This window comes from Pundamilia nyererei, unplaced genomic scaffold (assembly GCF_000239375.1).
Source record: "Pundamilia nyererei isolate P.nyererei 1_Seehausen unplaced genomic scaffold, PunNye1.0 scaffold00024, whole genome shotgun sequence".
Classification (NCBI taxonomy): Eukaryota; Metazoa; Chordata; class Actinopteri; order Cichliformes; family Cichlidae; genus Pundamilia; species Pundamilia nyererei.
In genome coordinates this window covers 4,170,920-4,192,472 of record NW_005187425.1, presented here as the reverse complement: position 1 = coordinate 4,192,472, position 21,553 = coordinate 4,170,920, and the positions used below count along the sequence as shown (strand labels likewise).

General features: G+C 40.2%; 1 protein-coding gene across 2 annotated transcripts in view; it reads left to right on the top strand.

The window, feature by feature from the left end:
* The window catches only part of LOC102207381 (gamma-adducin-like), a 24,775-nt gene extending 3,228 nt beyond the window's left edge, over positions 1 to 21,547 (top strand). Inside the window, exons 1-15 of one of the 2 annotated variants that reach the window (XM_005727460.2) lie at positions 2,198 to 2,436; positions 5,151 to 5,370; positions 6,510 to 6,654; positions 7,325 to 7,476; positions 8,721 to 8,801; positions 10,716 to 10,865; positions 11,192 to 11,335; positions 12,522 to 12,620; positions 13,244 to 13,417; positions 15,060 to 15,320; positions 15,531 to 15,647; positions 15,820 to 15,909; positions 17,713 to 17,836; positions 19,973 to 20,068; positions 20,190 to 21,547. In XM_005727460.2, the coding sequence (XP_005727517.1) occupies positions 5,170 to 5,370; positions 6,510 to 6,654; positions 7,325 to 7,476; positions 8,721 to 8,801; positions 10,716 to 10,865; positions 11,192 to 11,335; positions 12,522 to 12,620; positions 13,244 to 13,417; positions 15,060 to 15,320; positions 15,531 to 15,647; positions 15,820 to 15,909; positions 17,713 to 17,836; positions 19,973 to 20,068; positions 20,190 to 20,440 (2,085 nt within the window). In that variant the 5' untranslated portion in view covers positions 2,198 to 2,436; positions 5,151 to 5,169 and the 3' untranslated portion in view covers positions 20,441 to 21,547. Of the gene's footprint in view, positions 1 to 2,197; positions 2,437 to 5,150; positions 5,371 to 6,509; positions 6,655 to 7,324; positions 7,477 to 8,720; positions 8,802 to 10,715; positions 10,866 to 11,191; positions 11,336 to 12,521; positions 12,621 to 13,243; positions 13,418 to 15,059; positions 15,321 to 15,530; positions 15,648 to 15,819; positions 15,910 to 17,712; positions 17,837 to 19,972; positions 20,069 to 20,189 lie in introns of those variants that run through there. The other variant, XM_005727459.2, reaches the window with a different exon arrangement.
* Positions 21,548 to 21,553: the final 6 nt, after the last annotated feature.

The following is a 21,553-nucleotide window of genomic DNA, read 5'->3' as shown; positions in this document are numbered from 1 at the left end:
TCTGTCATCTATAGGAAACTATTTAAACTACAACTCTACGTGATGCCTATACTGAACAATCTCCATGCTGTGTTACGTACCTGTTAAAGAACAGAGATCCCTCTGTCAGCTTTTCCCTACAGAGAAAAGAGATAAAGCACTAGCACTGGTGTGATCATAACCCCCCAAGAAACCCATCAAGGGCAGAGATAAAAGATAAATCCACAGGTCAAAAGGTGGCTACACACATCCCAACACGCTGTGCCTTCCACAGGGCCAGATATCTTTCTTAAGTTCAACCATGACATGACACTGATCACTATTCCCTGTGCCTATGTCTCCCGGGTTTTACTTTGGGTTTACTCCAGTTCACACGCTGGTCCCTCATCTAGCATGACACCCTGAAAGCTTTCGCCTACTCTTCTCTAAGCCTTTAGAAAAGAAAGTCAGCTGTGACTTTTTGGTGTCATGCTTTGCAGTTTTTCTTGAGTTTATTGTTCACTCTGAAATGGAGTTTGCTGTGTTTGCTTTACTTTCTGAGTTTTCTTTTATTTTCCACTTTTCACCACACGGTTAGTGGTTATAACTTAACTCTAACTATACCAAATTTCACCAATATCTTCTGCAGGAATGGTTTTTCTTAGAGCAACAATTCTGCATCGGTATTTATATTGCATCTCTTTGATTAATCTTATAAGGAATTATACGATTATTTCCCAGAGTTTTATTCTACTGTAGGCTACATGCTTTCATTTGATCTATCCAGGCAGTATTTGTGTGTCTGATTTCAATGTCACATCCAGCAGAGCAGTAGTAGGTTTTTGACAAGAAAAAGGTGGGATTCCAGTAGCGGACATCAGTATCCTCAACAGTAATCTGTATGAATGAGTCGTCAAGTAATAACACCTGACATTTGGTGAGTTGCTTTCAGGATAGGCTGGCCTCACTGAAAAGTTTAAATAGCCAGCAAGAATGTGGTGCTTGGAAGGTGGGAGGATGTTGTGCGCAGACATTTAAGCTTGCTTGTGGTTTCTGGTGGGAACCCTGCCAGTAACAGGGAGGCAGGGTTCCGAGCGGAGGGGGGAGTTTAGGGGGTCACGCTGCTCCAGAGTGAGAAAGTTCTGCTTTTCATTACATCAACCCATATGTCCACATATCTGCCCCGCCTCCAAGACTCCACTGTGTTTCCTGCAATTGTTGTGTCAGTCAGTGATCTAATCCTTCTCTCTCTTACATCTCAAAATCAAGATTTTGGTACGAGTGTGCCCGATTGTGCGTGAATAAAAGCGGTAATACATCTGTGGGCTGACGGAAGCCGTACTGAGAAAATTGGAAATTCCAGACTTGCATTCATTTAACAAGGAGTGCATTTGAATATTGCTACACTACAGCTCGTAGAGGGTGACCAGCAAAGCAGAAAAGAGTAGAGAGGTGGCTGCTCTTTTTAACACAAATCTGCACAGCCTTGCATTCAGTTGTACTTTGATCTTATTCCTTATTTCTGTTGAGAGAACCATCTTATTTCACTTAAAGAAAAGCAGCGTGTCTAAAAGAACCTTGCACAACAATGTGGCCGTTCAAAAAATATGATTTGTGCAGCCAGCACATTAAGTGGTGGTCTTTTTTTACTTTACAAGTGAAGTGGGCATGCTGTGCTTGTGAATTCGGGAAAAGTAAGTGTGATGTGAATAAAATAATGAGAATTGTTATAGTTTCTCGTCTTTGAGACACTTTATGAATTGCTTTCTGTAAGCAAATATGCTATATTGTGGAAAAACATTTTTTTTGGGGGGGGGTGGGGGGCACTTATTCTGGCTTTGAAATATTCTGTTTTTGTATGATTGAGGCATACAGCTTTGATGTAAACCTCCTCGGAGCTGCAGTTGGATCACAGGCGTCTCAGTTATTTATGATATGAAGTGGCAGGAGTTAATGAATCACACACTGAGAGGCAGAGAGCAGGAGAGAAGAGTAATTTAAAAAACACACAAAGACACACAAACTTTACTTCAAATCCTCACCAAAAATTATTGCAAGCCTGTAAGATATTCCCTGGGGGGGATTTTAAGAATAAGGTTTATTAAGGAATATTACAGGAAAGCTACAGTGTGGTTGTGAAAAACTAAGCTCTGAGTGGCCATGCTTTTGTCCCGCTCAATACAAACGCTCTAGTGGGTGGATAAGTGAAGTCACATGGTCACTTTTCCTCTTTCCCACACCAACACACCCACACCCTCCTCCATGCAGCCAATCTTCACTCTTCAACTCACTACTTACCCGCAGCGGGCAGCCTGCTGCTTCGTCTGGATACTGTAGCAGCACAAGTTGCAAGCCTGTTTCCCCCCAAAACCATGCATCCGAACTGGGAATAATATCCGCGTGGCTCACCTTTATCCACGTTTCAGGAGATATTCGACGTCACGTCGCCCGGAGGTAGTTAGGAGAACTTTGCTTCAGGTAATTTTCAACTTGCAGTAACAGTTTTACTTTTGGGTTCATGTGCTCGCTTTGATTTTTTTTTTTCTTCAGCTCGTACCTCTAGCTTTGGCTAATACATCCCCCTCTGCGTTACTTTTCGTTGCAGTAACGGTTAAAAGTTGTAATTTGATGCCACGCATCGAGTGGTTGATTACAGGCTGCCATGAAAACAGCTGTGAGAGTGTTATTTCTGCTTTAGTGGAGTGAAATTGTTGCGTTTCCCGGCCTAATGTGAAGTAGACCTAGCTGTATCTCCCTCCACCCCCACATCAGGTAACACTGCAGCATCAAAGGCGCACGCTGCTTTTCAAAATATCTCATTTGCATGAGGCGACCAGGGCCGGCTGTAGCCTTTGGATTCGGTGCCCCCCGCCCCCCCACTTTTTTTTTTTTTTAACAAAAAAAATGTTTTGGTTGAACGGCCTGCTCTTTTCTCCCAAAACAGCTAAGATTATTATAATTAATTATAAACTCAAATCTACTGCCTGTCTTTACAAAAATGTTTAATTAGTAGATTCATTATTTTAGACTTAACTACGTCTGTGTGCATTTCCAATGCTTCTGGGCTATTTGCTGTCATATTTCAAGTTAGTTACTTTATCAATAGTAAAGTTGCATCCTATGTAGTTATTGGAACTGTCAATAATGATGACTTAAATGTAGGCGGGTACATGACAAGAATGTTTAAATAAAGCTGTTTGACTGTTTTTGACTTGAATAAACCAGTCACATTTGTATTAACAGTAAAATAAAAATGTCTGGAAGGCAGATGTCAACAGTTGATTGAACAGTAAAGCCGGGGCTCTCTGTGTGACACCTCATTTGTTTGAGGTTAGGAAAAACAGATTTATTTAGTTATTTACGTGTCTTTTAAACAAACAAAGATACCACTGTGGTGTAAATGCCTGCAACTTTTTGCCTGTGGGGACACAAGTAGATGCTGTAGGTAACCCTGTGAAAGTTGATAAACTCAGAGGAAAGACAAACACAACTTTAGCTCCTGTTTGTTTTGTTAAATCGAGATTATTGGCAAACCTCTGTAACATCTTACGAACAAGTGCGTGTGCATAACTTTGGAAATTTGTAAGTATGTAGATTGGTTCTGTTGCTGAAATCTTATCATAAAGTCTTATTATTTAGATTTCGTCCTGTCGACGAAAAAGGCTGTTCACCGATATCATTCTTTTCATAAACAAGGAGCTTTGAGGCTTCCTCTAATTTGGCTTGAGATTAGTTTGGGCAGTTTGGATTGTAGGGATGCTATCATGCACTGGTTACATGGATGGTTACCTCATGATGTCAGCCGCTGTTTATTCCATCATCTTGTCAACAGTTCAGGGGATGGAGTTTGTGTTATTGTAGTTAAAAGACTGTTTTTGTTAATAAACTTGTTGCTGTAATCATGATTTAACCAAAGAAAAAGAAAAGAAAGCCTGGCGTGCCAGTTCCCCCTGATATTATGCACCCTAGGCAACCACCTAAGCTCTTCATGCCTGGCTCTGCTGCTGGCCATGCTTTATAGCTTCTTGATGAACAGAAGAGTTGAAGCTGTTGCTACTTTCCTCTCACAGTGTATAAATTGGCCTCAGTCTGTGTGGAGAGGAAGGAGATGTTGAAGTTTGGTGCTGAAACCCACTAAGTAACAGAAAACTGGAAATTCTGCCTTTCAGTTGTATTTGTCTGCCAACCCGTAAGGCTGCAGTTTATATCCATGTCTGTCCGGACTTATACAACATTTGTTGTGAAGAATCTGAAAGAATCCACAATGGTGTCACAAATTTAATATCAACCAAATGTGAAATAGTCACAATGTTGTCTGTTCTTTAGACATGGTGTTGAATAATTGTCTCTGTTAAAAATGCTAATGACACAGTGAAGATGACCTAACTTAACCAAAAACTCCTTTTATCCCTGCACCGCAGCATTTCGCGCCTTTCAGGCTGTTGCGTGCTGTGTCAACCTGACGTGTAGTTACATTTCTCGGGCTGTGCACGTCAGGTTACGTAGAAGGTTACGGCGTACAGTTAAAAGGAGATCCCGGTAACAACACAAGTTACCGAGTGATTTCCTGCTGAAATGAAATTCATGCCTTAGACTTAGAATAACTTGATGGTTAGATAAACTGTCGTTTCTGTTAGCAAACAATAAAACAGTGTTTACCTAAGTGTGAATCAATGGATTGTAAACAATCTGTAAGTATTATTTAGCTGTTTAACTGTAAAGTTGCAACAAATATTTCTAAAACTTTGGTAAGTACTGTTTTGTTATGCAAACGAATGACCAGTTGACATAAACATTATTAATCATTTACTGTTGGCAGTGATTATTACAAAGTGTTGTCAGTGTTCTCTGATAAAACATAATATACCGCTGAGGAATGATAGAGACAGAAATGTGTTGGTTCTGTGCGTGTTTGTGGGGAAAAGTAAGTAAAATGTACTGATCGCAATAAAACAAAAATGCTATTATATTCACAGTAGCTGTGCCTAACTTGTCATTTTTGCAAAGCACCAGCTTTTGTCCTTTCCAAGCAGCACCAGTCACATAACAATAATCGCCTCTCTTTTATCTCCTTCTCTGTAATTACATTAGTCACTATTGCACCCATCCAGCATCTTTTCTGTTAAAACAACATCAGTTGCCTTGACAGCCTGAATGCGAAATGAGCTGTGATGTTTTCTCCTTTCTTCCAGAGGAAGAGTGGCTGAGGATATGAGTTTGGTGGATGTGAGGCAGACGGTGGGGTCTCTGACCCTGGCCTTGTCCAGCAACGACTCCAAGGAGCGCTACTTTGACCGCGTGGATGAGAGCGACCCTGAGTATCTCCGGAGCAAGAATATGTCACCGGACCTGAGGCAGGACTTTAACATGATGGAGCAGAAGAAGAGGGTCACCCAGATCCTGCAGAGTCCAGTATGTAGCAAGAGGCTTCATACAAATAGCCTCCTACACACAAGCTTTCACTGTGTATGAGTAATAAACAGAGCTTTAAACCCCAGAGAGATACACTCTACCCTTTACTCAATGCTGATTGTAGTGCATGTATTTTTTACTTGTTTATGTGCACATCATTTAATATACTGCATTCTATTTTAATATGGGTTAGCTTTAGCTTACAGAATTAAGTGTAAATGGTTCTACCATTGTTACTGTTCAGATTATTAATATTATTATTATTATACACTAACCCATTACTTTACAAAGGGGGTTAGTGTTAGTCTCCTTGTTTTTCTGTTTGTCAGTGACTCATTTTTAAAGTTAAACTACACTTGGAGGCATTTTTCACTATTTTCCTTAAAATCCTAATTGTAGCACTTCTTGTTGTCCTTAAGCCTGTGTCAGTTTATTAGGTACATTTCAGTTAAGTTAATAATAAGACAGCACAGCAAAAACTCAGCCTAAATAATGTAGAGATTCACCCTAGGATATAATTTGCATCATTTAGAGATCTGTTCTATTATGTGATCTGCTCTCGTTGACAAAAGACAGAATAATATAAACACCAGTGCATATAATACACAGTATTGCTTCAGTAAGAAATTGATAAAATGGAGGAGACAGCACACAGTCAGTGTAAGTACAGGGATGTGAAATAAGTACACACCAATGAAGTGCATGGAAATAAGACGAGCCCACACTCATCTGTGATTGCATAACCCACCAAACAAGTGGAGCTCATCACATCACCATGGGAACCGTGGTCGGATGAAGCAGAATGCCTGAGCTTAGTTGCAGCTCAGGAGAAAATGATGTCGTTTCAAGATTCACAGGCTACTCTTGACGCAGAAATTGATGGTCAAGTTTAATGCCAGCTCCTTCTTCTAGTGAACCCCCTTTTCACAGATGTACACAAAGAGCTTTTTTTAGTGGTCTGGTGATTTGTGCATAGTTGTTATAAGGAGCATCTGAAAGCTCGCTGTGCTTCCCCACACATCCTGTGAAGGTGTTGGAAGTAGGACAAAGATAGGCTGCGTGTACATGAGTTGCTAGGTTTTAGCTTCTTTGTACCGCATCTCCTACTATAAAAAAGTTTTATTTGGTTTTGTTTGCAGGTGTTTAAAGATGAATTAGAAGGTCTGATTCAGGACCAGCTGACTAAGGGCAACAACCCTACAGGTCTCATGGCACTGAGGCAGATTGCTGACCTGGTCATGGCCAGCACCACGGGAGGGGCAGGCCCCTTGACTGCTCCCATCAGTGAGTGGCCTCGTGGCCTCGTGTGCTCGTGTGTGCGTCTGAATGTATCCATTTATGTCCCTTTCGGCCTGTTTGTCATTCAACGTGTATCCTGCGTTGGTGTGCATCAGCCAGACTGAATATCTTCATTGTTGGAGGCTGAATTCCCCAACTCCTGTGACACTCAACAACCCTGAAACAGCATAAAATGCTCAATAGTGCTTTTATTAAGTAACTCTCATGACCAGTCTGAGTAATCAAGTATAGCAGTTTGCAGTGTTCATTATACTGGCCTGACCTTTTACCCCTGTGTTTCAGTGGGAGGTCACAGAGCTGACACTGGGAAGTTATAGTTTTAGACAGTTTAATGATCAAAACTGTAAATGTTTGGAAAATGTAAGAACATGCTTTGAAGTGTTGAGGCAGACCTGCGCCTTTAAAAAGCCAAAGTGGCTATAAAAGTTAATGCCCTGTATCATTAATGGCCTTATATGGTATTACATCCCCAAAATACCCTCAGATACACTTTGGGAATTCTGAGTAGGGCCCTTTTTTTTCCAATCTTCAGCTGAGGAGACTCATGTTCCCCGGGATGTTTGACTTTACATACTGTGGAAACAAATCATGTAAACATGCTTGTACATTTTTCGGATGCACTGCAATGTACTGATGATGTTATGTGCTGTGGCAGGCATCGGGATGGTGACCCCAGTCAATGACTTGTATGGCGTAGAGTCTCCCTCCTTTGCCAAAGGGGAGAAACAGAGTCGCTGCAAGCTGGCCAGCCTCTACAGGCTCGTTGACCTCTTCAGCTGGGCTCGCTTTACAAGCTCCTACATTACTGTGAGTACAACTTCACAATCATGCTCCAGTGCACACCTGCTTATGTATGCAGCACGAGGTTTGTGTTTCTTTATGTGTGCTCCTTGTTCTCTGGCACCTGGAAGGCTTAAAGGGGAATACCACTTTATTTTCAGAAACTATATATTATTTATGGCATAGAAAAGTAAGGTTTGTGAATATGAAGCAAGAATTCACAACCATACATCTGATGTACACCTTGGAGAACATCAGAATGTTAGGTTCTGATATTCCCCAAAGACAAAGCAAAGACAGACACATTTTTGAGTTTTTCTAAGTTAAAAAAAAGCTTTTGTCTGTGGTTCAGAGTTTCTTTACCCTTGACTTGGGAAAATGTGTCTTCCTTCTCTTAGACAGTGTTAACCCCTCTTGAAAAGGAAAAAAAACATTGTAAATGTAGAGATTTCATTCCTCATGGCAGCAGCAGTGGTGGTTGGTTGTTGTTTTTTTTTTTTTTGTACTTAGACAAATGTTTAAAAATGCTGCCTCAAAGCTTTTACATCAGTTAATTTATATTAAAGGATAGTCACAGGATATGCAGTGTATAAAGCCTCCGTCACATGGGCCTGGTCACCAGTGGACAATGCTTTTCCAACCATCAGTTGCTAGGAAAAAATGTGTATTCCCCAACGGTTTGGAAAAGGCTGCTGAGGTTTGCTGGCAGTAGGTAGGTGAGACTGGTTGCAAAGAGTCGTATGGTGCTACATAAAAAAAAAACCATTGTCACCTATAGTTTGTATGGAAGATGATGATTTGACTGCCCCGCCACTCAGTGAGCAGTGGCGAAACCGAAAAGTGTGATAAATACAAAGGTGAAGCACCCTCTTTGTGACTGATTTCACCCAGTAACAGCCAGCAAGCACTTACCAACCAGCTGGGGAATACACATTCTTACCTGGCAACTTGAGGTTGCCAAGCGGTCAATGATTTGTATCACCTGGGCTTTATCTCTCACTGCTAACATTTATCTGCAAAACAAAACCAAAGCAATTTTTAAGCATTTTCTGCCAGTGAGTTTGAAATATTCCAAAGAGTAATGAAACCAGAAAGGGCAGCCACATTGATGCTAGATGAAGATACATGTAGACTATATAAAAACAGACATAGCTCTTTTTGGGACTCTTGTTCTGAAGCCCCCGTTTTGCATTTAAGCCACTGTCCTCTTGATTTTTGTACATCAAACTTGAGCTTTTCGCCACTTTACTCATGTGTTCATTTTGTCATAGGTACGTGTCAGTAAAGAGCAGGACCACATTCTCATCAGTCCACGAGGTCTTTCTTTTGCTGAAGTGACAGCAGCAAATTTGGTAAGGAAAGTAGTTGAGTGTGTTATTTTTAGTTGGGAATATAGTTTTAGTACTACAGATGGCAGTTTATTTGGCCAAATCTGATTCCCATTTATTTGTAATACCAGTTTCTGTTGATTTCGATTTTCTTTCTGAGAACTAACTAAAAGCATATACAGACAAAAAAGTAACTTTTCGTTAACGCCAAATATTATTTTCATGATTAAAAGAAATGATTAAACTTTACAATTTGCCTCAAACTATAAGTTTCAGGATCTTATTTAGAACAAGTGAAAATAAAGTGCTTTGCTACTGGAAAGCGGGACAAATAGTTAACTGAAAATTAGTTGCTGCTCACTCATCTTTACCATATACGTATTTTGCCTTCCAAACAAAAGCAGTTGCATCAGCTTCATATAACAAAACAAACATCCGGTACTTAAATCGTTTCTAGTATTCCAGTATGTTATTGTAGGGTCTCTACCTTAAAATATAAAACGTCTTGAGGCAACTGCAGTAAAACTGTACTGAATTAGCAGGATATTGACTATTTTCTTTTGTTCACTTATCTCCATTTTCCTCACGAATGCTTTGATCTGTTGCTCACGCCAGGCTGAGATCTGATTAGCTTTAGCTTTAGCCACTTGGCCTTTGTTAGCTTCTTTAAAATGTCCATGTTCAGCTGGGTGAAAATGATTTAAGTGCCTCATTAAGACCAACCGTGGTTTATTTTGGTGAACCTTGTGTCTTCACTCACAGTGATGTGTTTCCACACTAACATCATTTTAGTGTGTGGCTGTGAGTGTGCTGCATGTTGTATATGCATGAAACGGACCAGTTTGTAATTGAACATATGGTAGGCTGACCGGCTTTTCACTGGTCAATACGTACATCTCTATTTACGACATGTACCTGGCAACAGATGTGAATTAATAATGATTGGACTGAATGTAAAGTACACAAAATCATTCTGCAGTCACAAGAAAGGGCATTCACACACTCCTCCTGCAGCTGACAGGTGAACAGGTACCACCCCAATAATGTGACCAGCCGTAAAGTTTTACAAAATGATTTTAAGCAGATACACAGACGCTTCAAACATCAGAAATCACACAGTTAACAACAGCATAAAATCTGTGTTTGTGTTCTGTTATGACTGGAAGGGTCAGTCAGCTGTAAATTTACATTATTGCCAGTGGTCTTACACTTCCTGACAGCTGACGCACTCTAAAAGCATACGTTTTTCCTTAATGTTAGCTTTTGGTTTTTGCAGTTGTCATTCTAAAAATGAAAAATCGTCAAGAGCTCAGATCCTAATAGGATTTTTATTTGATTTACTTAAAGTAAACCAGTGTTAAATGAAGTCAAGTTCATTAAAAATGAATCCGAAACCAGTCGTAGTCTTGGGGAAATTTGTTAATTTAATTAACTGTTTGATTTTGAGACAATGGCATATCAAAGAAAGGATATGAAAAGTATCCGACACACAAGTGTGGTTCTGTGCTGTTTGCTGTCATCCACCTCACACTGTTTCACTGCTCGACAGGTTACAGAAGTAGTCATATTGCCCCCGCAAAAATAAAGGAAAGAAAAACAACACTGCATATTCTAAACTATTAAAAGAAATGCACTTCTAAGGAGAAGAAAACATTCTGCTAGACCTTAAGCATGCACACAATTTGTACTTGTAATTAACAATTGTAAACATGACCTTGTTTAGACACAAACTCCACAGGGTACCTTTAATGGTTCAGTCACGCTGCAGGCAATTATTACCTTAAGGTTTATAGTGTTATAAAAAAAAAAAAAAGCAAACCAGAGTTGGGTATTCTTTTAAAGTACTACGCCTACAACTACTGCTGACAATACTAAACAGCCAGCTCCCATTTCTCACAAATCTCTGCTTGTTGTTTGTTTGTTTTCTCCAATATTTAGGTGAAGGTCAACATAATTGGTGAGGTTGTAGACCAGGGTTCTACTGATCTGGGCATCGACCAGTTTGGATTTGCTCCCCATTCTGCCATTTATTCAATGCGCCCTGATGTGAGATGCATCATCCATGCACACACCGCAGTTACAGCCGCTGTAAGTACGCTCGGGGCAAATATTAAATGAGCTTCATTTTAATCAAAGCTGCTGCTAAATACTACTTTGGTATCACACGAAGAAGGCTGAGTTAAAGGCAGCCCCCTGCATGTCTAGTTATTTTAGATGCTGGCAGTCTGTAATGCAGTTTCTGTTCTCTCTCTCTTTTTTCTTTTTTTTTTTTTTAACCATTTTCTTTGAAGCTTTGCTATAAAATGCACAGCACATGATGTGTGCACCATTTTATTTGTGCCCGACAGCGAAAAAGGCGCCTCTGTTTATGCTGGTGTGTCACACGCTTAGTTGTTTTTATCCCATGCTAACAGGTGTCCTCGATGAAATGTGGAATCTTGCCCATTTCCCAAGAGGCTTTGCTTCTGGGAGACGTGAGGTGCTTTGGTTACCATGGCAGCCTGGATGATAAAGAGACAAAGGTGGAGTTTCAGAAAGCTCTGGGCCCGACTGCCAAGGTACTGTCAAAGCAAGGCACTCCATTAGTGGCAAGCTCACGTTCACGTGGGACAGAGTGGGCTTATTATGTTGTACTGTATGCACATGTGCTGGGGGTATTTGTACCACTGGTTGGTAACTGTAAATAGCTGAGTACACTAAAATATTTAGTTTGTTTAGATATGGAGTGTAGGTACAACAAATAGTCTTAAGCAGTTTGTTTAGCATGTTTACCCATTTTAATAATAAATAAATAAAATAATAAAAATTAATAAATATTAGAACCACCTATTTAGGGACTACTCTGACATTTAAAGTAAAGTTAGATGAGACGATACCGCTCTCATGTCTGCCACGCAATCATTGCAAGCAGATGAGCAAATTTAAAGAGGTAGAGGCTGCTTAAACCAGCCGATCTAAGATTGTTCTAGGGCTCCCAGCCCAGAAATAGTCTGGTCTACCAAAGTGTTTTTCCTTGAAGCCTGCTTATTTATTCTTTTTTTTCACCCCCAGTGGTAGTCCCATATATTTAGACTATGCTGAAAACTACAGCTCTGTGACTCATTTTTATTTATTTCTTTATTTTGGATCTCTGATAGCTGAAGAATGCTGCATATCACTGCCATTTTTTCACCCACCATCTAGAGTTAGGCAGTTTTATAAATATATCACCAAATGTTAAATCATTACTCAAAAACAACACAAACTGAATCGTCACCACCAGCTTCTTAATGTGCTGAACAATGACTACAAAGAGAGAAAGTTAGAAATGCTTTAATATCCTTGTCTGTACCAGATGGCATCCCTGGATTGCCACAATATTAGTGTGAAATGTAATGCTGAGAGCAATATTTGACTTGGGTCGACCAGCTAAGCAGCAGTCACAACATATTAATACTGCAGATATCTCATATATTAGTAACAAAAGAGCCATAATGTGCATGAACGTAAACTCTAAAAGTGCAAAAAGAAGCTTTAATAGGCAGATTTGTTACTGTTGGACAGAACGAGGCTACTGTACTGCAGTCGTTATTTTATTTTAGCTGTAGCCTTGTATGGAACAGACAAATGTGAGAATGTCATTGAGCTTCTGGTCTAATAAATGCGTTCTTAAAAGAAATGTCTAATTAAACTTTTAATCATAGCCATATATTTTTCATTAATGCACATTCAGGATGTACTAATGTGGCAGTTTGTGTTTTTCAGCTGATGATCCTGAGGAATCACGGGCTTCTGGCTTTGGGAGAAACAGTAGAAGAAGCTTTCCACTATATGTACCACTCACAGCTCGCCTGTGAGATCCAGGTATAAAAATCGTTATTCTTGATCCTACCTGCCCTTGGTAATGGAGTGTAATTGCGCCATTCCGGTCAAAGCAATTGGTTAATTTCGATGTGGCCTTTCTTCACACTTCATAAGTCAGTTTTATGCGTGTGAGTCACTGATATTATTTTCCAGCTTTTATTTGTTGAAATGTTTTTCCCCTCTGTCTACAAATGAGTCAGACACATAAAACAGAGCAGTGCCTGAAATGGAGGCAAAGCTAATATCAAGCGTGCTGCTTGCTTGAGTAAAGCTGATTCAAATATGTGTCAGTGATCTCTGTTTACAGACAGGTGGAACCCCGCAGTGTTCCTGAAACACTCCTGTTGCTTTGTGCAAGAGATCCTTTTGCAGCGATTTTTTTGTTTTCTCGACTCTGTTGGTTTTTCCGTCGTTTTTGACGTGTTCAGAGTTCACCTCACTTACAATTGTTTAATTATATAATTCTATGATGGATTGTTTTGAAATTAAAATGATGTGTCTCAGAAAAGAAAGTTTTAGAATTAGTCTCCAATTTTTATGAGTGAAATCCTCAGTAACTGCACCGAATGCCAAGTGAAAATTGTATTAACACAATCTTCGATGGTACAAATGGCTTTGTTTAGGTGAACGCTATGAGATGTTCAGGCGGCGCGGACAACCTCGTTCTCCTGGACAGGGATAAGTTTAAGCCCCTGACCCAGGGAGTGGCCGCTGCCGGTGTCGTCATAGACAACGAGGTCAAGTGGAAAATAGGCGAGGCAGAGTTCGAGTCTCTTATGAGGATGCTAGACAACCTGGTGAGTGAACCCTGACCTGTGCCTTTTACCCATGATGCTTTGAGTTTCCTGTCTCACATGCTTCCTCGGGAAGTTGCTGACTAGAGGACACAATGAAACTTCATGTGTTTTTTTGTTTATCTAATCTTAAATGGATTTTTTTGTAATTGGCTCATATTGTTTTCTGATATTTGCAGATTTCATTTCCTAATATTCAGGATACTGTTGTTCTAGCTGTGAGAACAGAACTCCTTCTGCTGGGCTTTGTAAAAGCATACACCCTGATTTTTATTTATTTTTTTAAGCCTCGCTGATAATGCCCAGGCCCTGACATGTTTTGTGGACACAGAAGATGTCAGACTGTCTGCTCGAGTCGCCTTCCTGCTAACAGCTCCGGCTGGAACAGACTGCAGCTGTGTTAGCTCTGTGTGATCAGAGATCGCCCACCCTCTCAAACATAGCTTCCAGATGGTGAGCCGTGCTGTGGGCAGTTACAGCCACACGGACCACACAGCCACTTAGTGCAATAACTCCCGTGTACTCAATTTGGAAATAGGATTTGGCATTTTCTTCCAGACTGTTGAGTATACCACGGGGCGAAAATGCCAGCGCAGTCGTTGCAACTGGACGCCTGACCTTCCCTGACAGAGGGTGGAGTTTGATTGTTGCCGTGTCAGAGATGATTCCCAAACAAAGACAACAAAAAAGCTGAGCTGCGCTAAAGGTCACAGCTAATGATGAAGGAATGGTATCTGACAGAAGGTGATTTAGAAATTGCATTGCATGGTTTTAAAAACGATTTAAAAAGAAAAATGCTCAAAGGAAAGGCTTCTCTAAACCAAGCAATGAGATGGAAAGGTGAAACAGATTAGGGGTGTGGATGAGGAGTTGGCCTTTTAAAGTACCTGCTTAATTAAAAATATCCTCCTATCTGTCCGTTCACCTTTTCATTATATTAGATTCTGTCACACATGTTGGCAATAGTTACTGTAGCTCTTGCACTCCTTTGTACAGTTTGTGCAGAAATTTATGATGATGAATGCTACGACTGATACGCCCTGATTTGTTTATGTTTACTGTGTTTCAGTCACACTTAAAGCATTTGGAAACTGAGCTTTAGTTTCCACTGAACGGCTCTGTGAAAAATGGCTTGCTGGCACTGCGACGATCAAAGCTCAATGCAGAGGGGATTTTTATTTTTTATTTATTTTTTGTGGCAAACTTGTCAAATTGCCTGTGCAGAAATGCCAGTTTTGATTGTTTTTAATGTAGCGTTACACTGCTTTTCTTCAGACCACACTTTTCTACATACTGCAAGGACCCATCACTAGTTTTCTAGTTGTCTCTCTCCGTCTTTGATGTATTGTTAACAACACACTCCTTCAAACCAAAGTTGTGTCTTCTCCCTTTCAAACTGGAGGCGTCTGCAAAAATGCTGTTTGTATATATTGTGTTTAAATATTTAAAAGTATTGTGTAAGTGGATTCTGGGTGGCCTGTGAATCATTTGAGTTGTGGGGGGTTTGGGGTTTTGGGTTAATATTTCTTATTTATCCCATGAGCAGAGAAGAATAGTGCAAAATATTTCAAAGACTAACTTCTGGCAAAGGGAAACTCTCGGTGCGTGTGCCGCAATAATATTTTCTCCTTGTGTAACGTGCTAGGGATACAGAACGGGCCATTCTTACCGGAACCCCATTGTCCGTGAAAAACCCCGGTCTAAGAACGACGTCGAAATCCCCGCCACAGTGTCGGCTATGCCGCCAGAAGACTGTGAGCTTGGCCTGCGGAGCCCCTTCAAGTTTATGGCGCAGAAACAACAGAGAGAAAGGACCCGGTGGCTTAATTCACCCAACAGCTACTTGAAGGTCAATGTTCCTGAACAGTCACCCAGCGGGGACGTGAGCCCGAGGACAAAAACCATGGTGTGTTGATTTTATTGTCAAAGTGTAAGAGGAAATGAAACGATTTGATCCTATCGGCTTTGGTGTCCTGAGCAAGCTCGTCTTTTGAGGTGCCCATTTTTATCTGTGTTAGCCTGCCCTCTTGTGGCAAGTTTTTTAAATGCACTTTTTTATATTCTGAATTCTTGCTATTAATCTATGTGTGTGTTTGCTTCATTTAAATTCTCTCAGTGGATGAAGTCCTCGCAGCCAGGCTACAGCGTTGGCACCCCAATAAAGATTGAAGACCCTAACCAGTTTGTCCCACTCAACACTGACCCCACTGAGGTTTTGGATAAGAGGAACCGGGTCAGTTGAAAAATGATCACATTTTCCACAAGATTGGTCCCAGATGTTACAAACCTGGGCGGTAGAAATGCACAAAGATTGGAACAGCTACACTGTCATTTGAATGTCAGTCATAGCATCTAATAACCAAAATCCTAAAGCTGAGATTCCTTTGTTGAATATGTTTGTTCAGATAAAAGAGCAACACAGAGGTGACCAGATGACCCCGGGACCTAAATCTCAGTTACTGGCAGGCATTGTTGTGGACACCATACCAGGACCAGTAAGTTTATGTATCATTTGTAAAAAAAAAAAATTGCAACATTAGCAGCCGGATTTCATGATGCAGTGTGTGTTATGGTGTTTTAGTGTGTTTTGCATTTGCCTAAGCACGTCTGAAAATAACGCGCAACTCAACCCACATACCAAATTGCTGCTCAACTCATGAAGACATTTTTCTTACAAATGTGTCTTTCCAACGGACGGGATTCATTGCTAACAATCATTGTTAAAACAAAGATAATTAACTAAACACAAATTTGTGGCCTTGGAGTGAAGTCCATATACAAGGTCTAACATTAGATTATAGCTTGTTGTTTACACACCTATGTTTCTTAAACCGTTCAGTTACGAGTTGGTGATCCAGGAATTTTGAATCAGTCATCTCTCCACAAATTAGTATCAGGTGTAGTTCCCCTGGTCTTACTTAGTTTAAACAGTGTTTCAGACTGCAACACACACAGCAGCATTGTTCATCAGGATCATGTGACACGACTAAAACAAGAGTTGTTCAGGAATGGTTTGAGGAATTTGAGTCCATTGATCTACAGATCTTTCAGCTTTGGAGGCTGATAAATGTCAAGATTACAAAAAAAATATGTAGCCAAAAAGCCCGAACACACAGAAGTAAAAGAATAGCTCACTAAAATATTCTGTCTGTCGTGTTTATTGAAATTTGAAAAAGGTCACACATTCTTGTAGATTTTGATTGCGGAGGTTAACGCAGTGTTTACATTTATTTCCTTATGAAAGCAACCAAAAATGCAAATATAAAGAGGAACTATATGCGTAAGATTTTTAATTATGTAGATTGTGCCAATTAAACACATGTATCAACAGTCACGATCCTTCCATAAATCCTAATTGGAACACCTTTACAAAAAGACTGTGATTATGTGTTATTTTATTTTGTAAGTAAATAAAATATAATGCAAAGAAAGTTTCTAGCTATAAACATGCAAAGAATTTGAAGATTTTACCATCTGTGGTACGCGATAGGATTAAAAGATTCAGGAAATCCACAGAAATCTCTGCATGCTAGCAGCAGTGCTGAAAGCCAGTAATAAATCATCTTGATCTTTACATCCTCAGGCAGTAGTTGTGTAGTGGAAACGAGTTCACGGGCTTAGGAGCACATCAGAAAACCACTCCGTTGCATTCAGAAATGGAAGCTGAATGGAGTTGGTGCAACTTGCTCATGTGAAGGCACCATTAATAATGAATGATATTTGGGTTTTAGAGCAACATGTACTGCTATCCAGATGCTGCATTTGTTTTTTTTGTTTCATAAGGGACGCCTTTCCTTATTTAAGCAAGAGATTTCTGAGCGTGTGATATCAGCGTGGCTCCATCATGAAAGGGTCTGGGTGCTAAACAGCCATGTCTGCAGTTCAGTCGGTTACCAGTTGAACATTTGTCACTTAACGAAAAAACAAAGTAGAAAAAAGAAGGCCTTCTATATTGGAGCAGCTGAAATCCTTCACCATGTAAGAAGGGGGGTGGGGGGAGGTGTTGTGCTTTGATAACTGTACAACAGTTTTTGTCAGAGCTCAAATGTTTACAGACGGTTTTAAAAGAAGAGGTGATGCAACACTGTGGTAAACATTCCCCTGACCCATTTTTGCTTTTAAGAAAAGGAGTTACCATTATTACATTTATAAAGCCCCAATATATTAAAAAAATAAATAAAACAAACAAAAGTTTTTACTTTCAACATTTGACATTCAACAAACTGTTTCAACCTTTTGGAAATAATATTGTGCATCAGCTGACTGCAACGGCATCTTATGTTTTCCCGTGTCTTTAGGCTTTCATCATTGAGGATGAAGAGCAGACCCGCTCTCTTCCTCCCAATCCTTTCAATGATCTCACAGAGAAGGCGCTGGAAGAATACAAGAGCATGGTAGAAAGAAAGCAGCAAGGCCAAGAAGGTACTGTTCCCTATCCTTTATACATTAGTCAGACGCTTTACTGAGTTTGCTGTGGTTATTGTTGCCACACAAGAATTGTGCCATTAGGTTACGCTCAAGGCAGTTAATTAGCGCCAGCTTGTCCTGGGTGGAGGAAAGTTTGTACAGGAGGAAAGTTTCCTACTACTTCCTACTGGTGAGAGATGAGCTGTAGAGACACTCGCCGTGTCAAACTCCTTTTGTCTCATTGTGACTGTAAACAAAGGGAAATCTGTGTATAGGAAGGAAACATCTGTGCATCAAAGTAACTCCTTTGTTATTCTCCATCACAGAAATGCTTTACTATTGGAATATGTGAGCTAAGAAACCTATGGAACAAAGTTGTTAAAATGTGCTTGTGTTCAATACTTTTAGTTTGCATTTTGCATGCTGGCAGCATGAGTGTAGTGAGGTTTTTGGTAGAGTTGGGGATGTAAGTATTTGGTATACATGGTTAAGCAATGCTATGGCATAAACATGTATGGTTGCCAGTGGAACTGGGCCACTAGTGTTTAATGATGATGTAACTGCTGATAGAAGCGGCAGGATGACTTCTGAAGTGTACAGGGCTGAACTCTCTGCTTAGATTCAGCCAAATGCTGTAAAACTAATCGAAGCGTGCTTCACAGTGCAAATGGATAACGACCCATAGCATACTGCAAAAGCAACCCGAGAGTTTATAAAGGTAAAGAAATGAGATGTTCTTCAATGGCCGAGTCAGCCAGCTGATATAAACTGAATAGGGCGTGCTTTTCAGTTCCTGAAGACCAAGCTGAATGCAGAAAGACCCACAAACAAGGAGCAACTGAACGTGGTTGCAGTGAGGCCCTGGCAGAGCATCTCAAGGGAGAAAACACAGGATTTAGTGATGTCCACGAGATCTAGACTTCGGGCAGTCATTGACTGCACACGAGTTTCATCATTGGTTTGTCCAATTATGTTTGACCCGTATTGTGTATAAAAATGACGGCAATTTTCAAACAGTTAATGCAATACTTTAGTTAAACCCCTTGCCTTAAAGATCAAAGTCTGCAATTAAATCACATACTGAATGTTTGAGTTAAAATCCACTCGGGTAGTATACGGAAACAAAATTACAAAGGTTTTGTCAGTGCCTAAATAATTATGGGAATGCTGGAATGCTATCTGGTCAATCTTAACATTGACCAGACAGAAAAAGGACATCTCCTAACCTTTAAGCTTGTGCTACCATAAGACTTTACAAACACTTTTCATGGTAGATATTAGTGGCGTCCCTGCTAATTCCTAACACAGTTGAAAATGATGACCAATCAGGTGCACTGTTCATACCTTTGTATGTGGAAAGAGGGGTAGAGCTAGTTGCTTTTAAAAATATTATAGAGGAAGGATACAAATATTATCTGGGCTAGTAATATGGCGTAACTGTCGTTAAAGGTAAAACCAGTATAACCAGTCATGGTGGTAGAAAACAAAACAAATATTGCAAGATATTTGAGCGGTCCCCAGGGCGTTATCCATCACTAGAAACAGCTGTGGTGATGAGGAAGGAGAGCCCAAACAGAAAAGATAAAGTCATAACAGGTATAATAGCTTACTTTTATAACTGATGCGGTCTGATCAAGAAGTCAGTGTGGTTTTCTGCCTCATTGATTCCACAGCCTCAACATCCACACAGTACAATAAAGCCTGGTATTAGATATTTCAAGTTTTCAAACTAAAACTGGGTCGGCAGCATTTCCAAAAGTCTCTCTTTTTGGTTTCCTAAAACGTGGGAATGTTGTGGACATCGAGATGTTGCTAAAGTAAAAGATATTAGTGTAGATGTGTTTTTGATCTTGGCTCTGGATGCATAAAGGGAAGTCTGAAGAGTGCAGTGCTGTTGTCAGTTATACATCCATACCTTCTTTGCTGTAAGATTGCAAAATGTGTGCTGCCGGGGAAAATTTCTAATGATTGATTCCTGGGACATTTGTTCCAACATTCCCGTTCTCCCTCTGAATGAATTGTGTAACCCTGTTAGCTGTTTGTAGAGTGCCGACATCAGCTTGGGATTTTATTTGTTCATATAATAGCCTAAGCTGACTCATACCTGCTTTGTTGGATGACTGACCCCTATGAGGTTCAATCCTTTTACAGAAGATGATGATGCCACTGATGCAGATGAGATGACCACATTTGATGGCTCGACTATCTCCCTCTCCCTCTCTCCCATAATGACGCCAGCTAAAGAAGGTAATTAGCAAGTGAATGGGTTTTTCAGTTAGTGAAAAAGGACAAGAAATGCCTCAAATGAAATGGATAATTTAACGTGTTTTTATTCGCATCCCTCTCCGTTGGCTTCATCTCGTGACAGACACAATACCCAATGGGAAAGACCACTTGGCAGAGATGGAGGAGGATCTGAGCATCGAGGTATCCAAGCTGAGCGTGAGCACTTCAGAAACGGTGGAAATCTCCATAACAACGAAGGAAAAGACGGGGGAGCCTCAGACCCCGGAGAGCCAAACCAAGTCTCCCAAGAAAAAGAAAAAGAAGTTCCGCACACCTTCATTCTTGAAGAAGAGCAAGAAAAAGAAGGAGGAGAAAGAGAAACTAGAAGCATGAGCGAATGAACCCGAAAAGCAATGAAAACGTCTGAATTGCCTTCCTAATTTTCAGTTTGTTGAAGGGAAGTGAAATAAGCCCCCCAGGACATTGTTGTATTTGAACACCCAGTTCCCCACATTCATAGCTATTATTCAATGTGAAAGTTTTTCAGAGATGTGCCAGTAGATGGTAATGCGGAAGGTTTAATTTCCTGTGAGATTTCATTTGACCACTGAGGGCTCAGCGGAGTTTCATCAAATCAAAATGCAATGCAGGACTGTTTTTGTTTTGGTTCTTTGTTCTCACCCATATTTTTTAACGGGTTTTAGAAATGGGTATCAAAGGAGACGGGGGTGACTCAGAGCCCTGGAGAGCCAAACGCAGGCCAAAGCTTTGAAGTTAATGCATCCGATCGGACGTGTTACATATTTGTGAATTTTTTTTTTTCCCCCCTTTTTGCACAAGTTCATTGTTGAATGTATACTGACAGCTAAGAAAATTGTTTAGCAATTTAAAAAAAATGTAACTTCCATACCAGTAGTGTAACAGCGGCTGAAGATATTCAAATTATATGACGGTTAGACTTATAAGAAGTACGAGTTGTAACTGAACATAGTCATAGTTCTACTACCTTGTAATAATATATGTCGGTTTATATTATAGGTATTAACATTATAGTGTTTGAGAGATGATTTCTTTGTCTATTTACATACTAACTCTTATACTTAACACGCAGTGATTGATAATTCAGTAATAATTCATGTAGTTTTTAACACGTGATATTGTTCCCATGGTTGCTGCTTTATTGTAATTGTGACAAGGAATTGACTGTGACTATCAGAAAGAGCTCAGCAAAGCGAGGATTGCCGCACGTTGTTTAGGAGTGACAAAGAGTGACTTTTTACAGAACTGACGGGAAAATCGCTTCATTGGATGAAAGTGGCACGTCTGCGCTGCAGAAAGTGAAATGAATGTGACGGATGCTGATGGCAGATTTTGGCTAAGTAGTCGGCTGATGGACAGCTTTTCTTTGTAGCCACTGTTAGTTTGATATAAAGTATATTAGAGGGCCATATATTTACATCCCAGTCAATAATGTGAATGATTTGTTTAAACCCAAAGGGAGTGAAT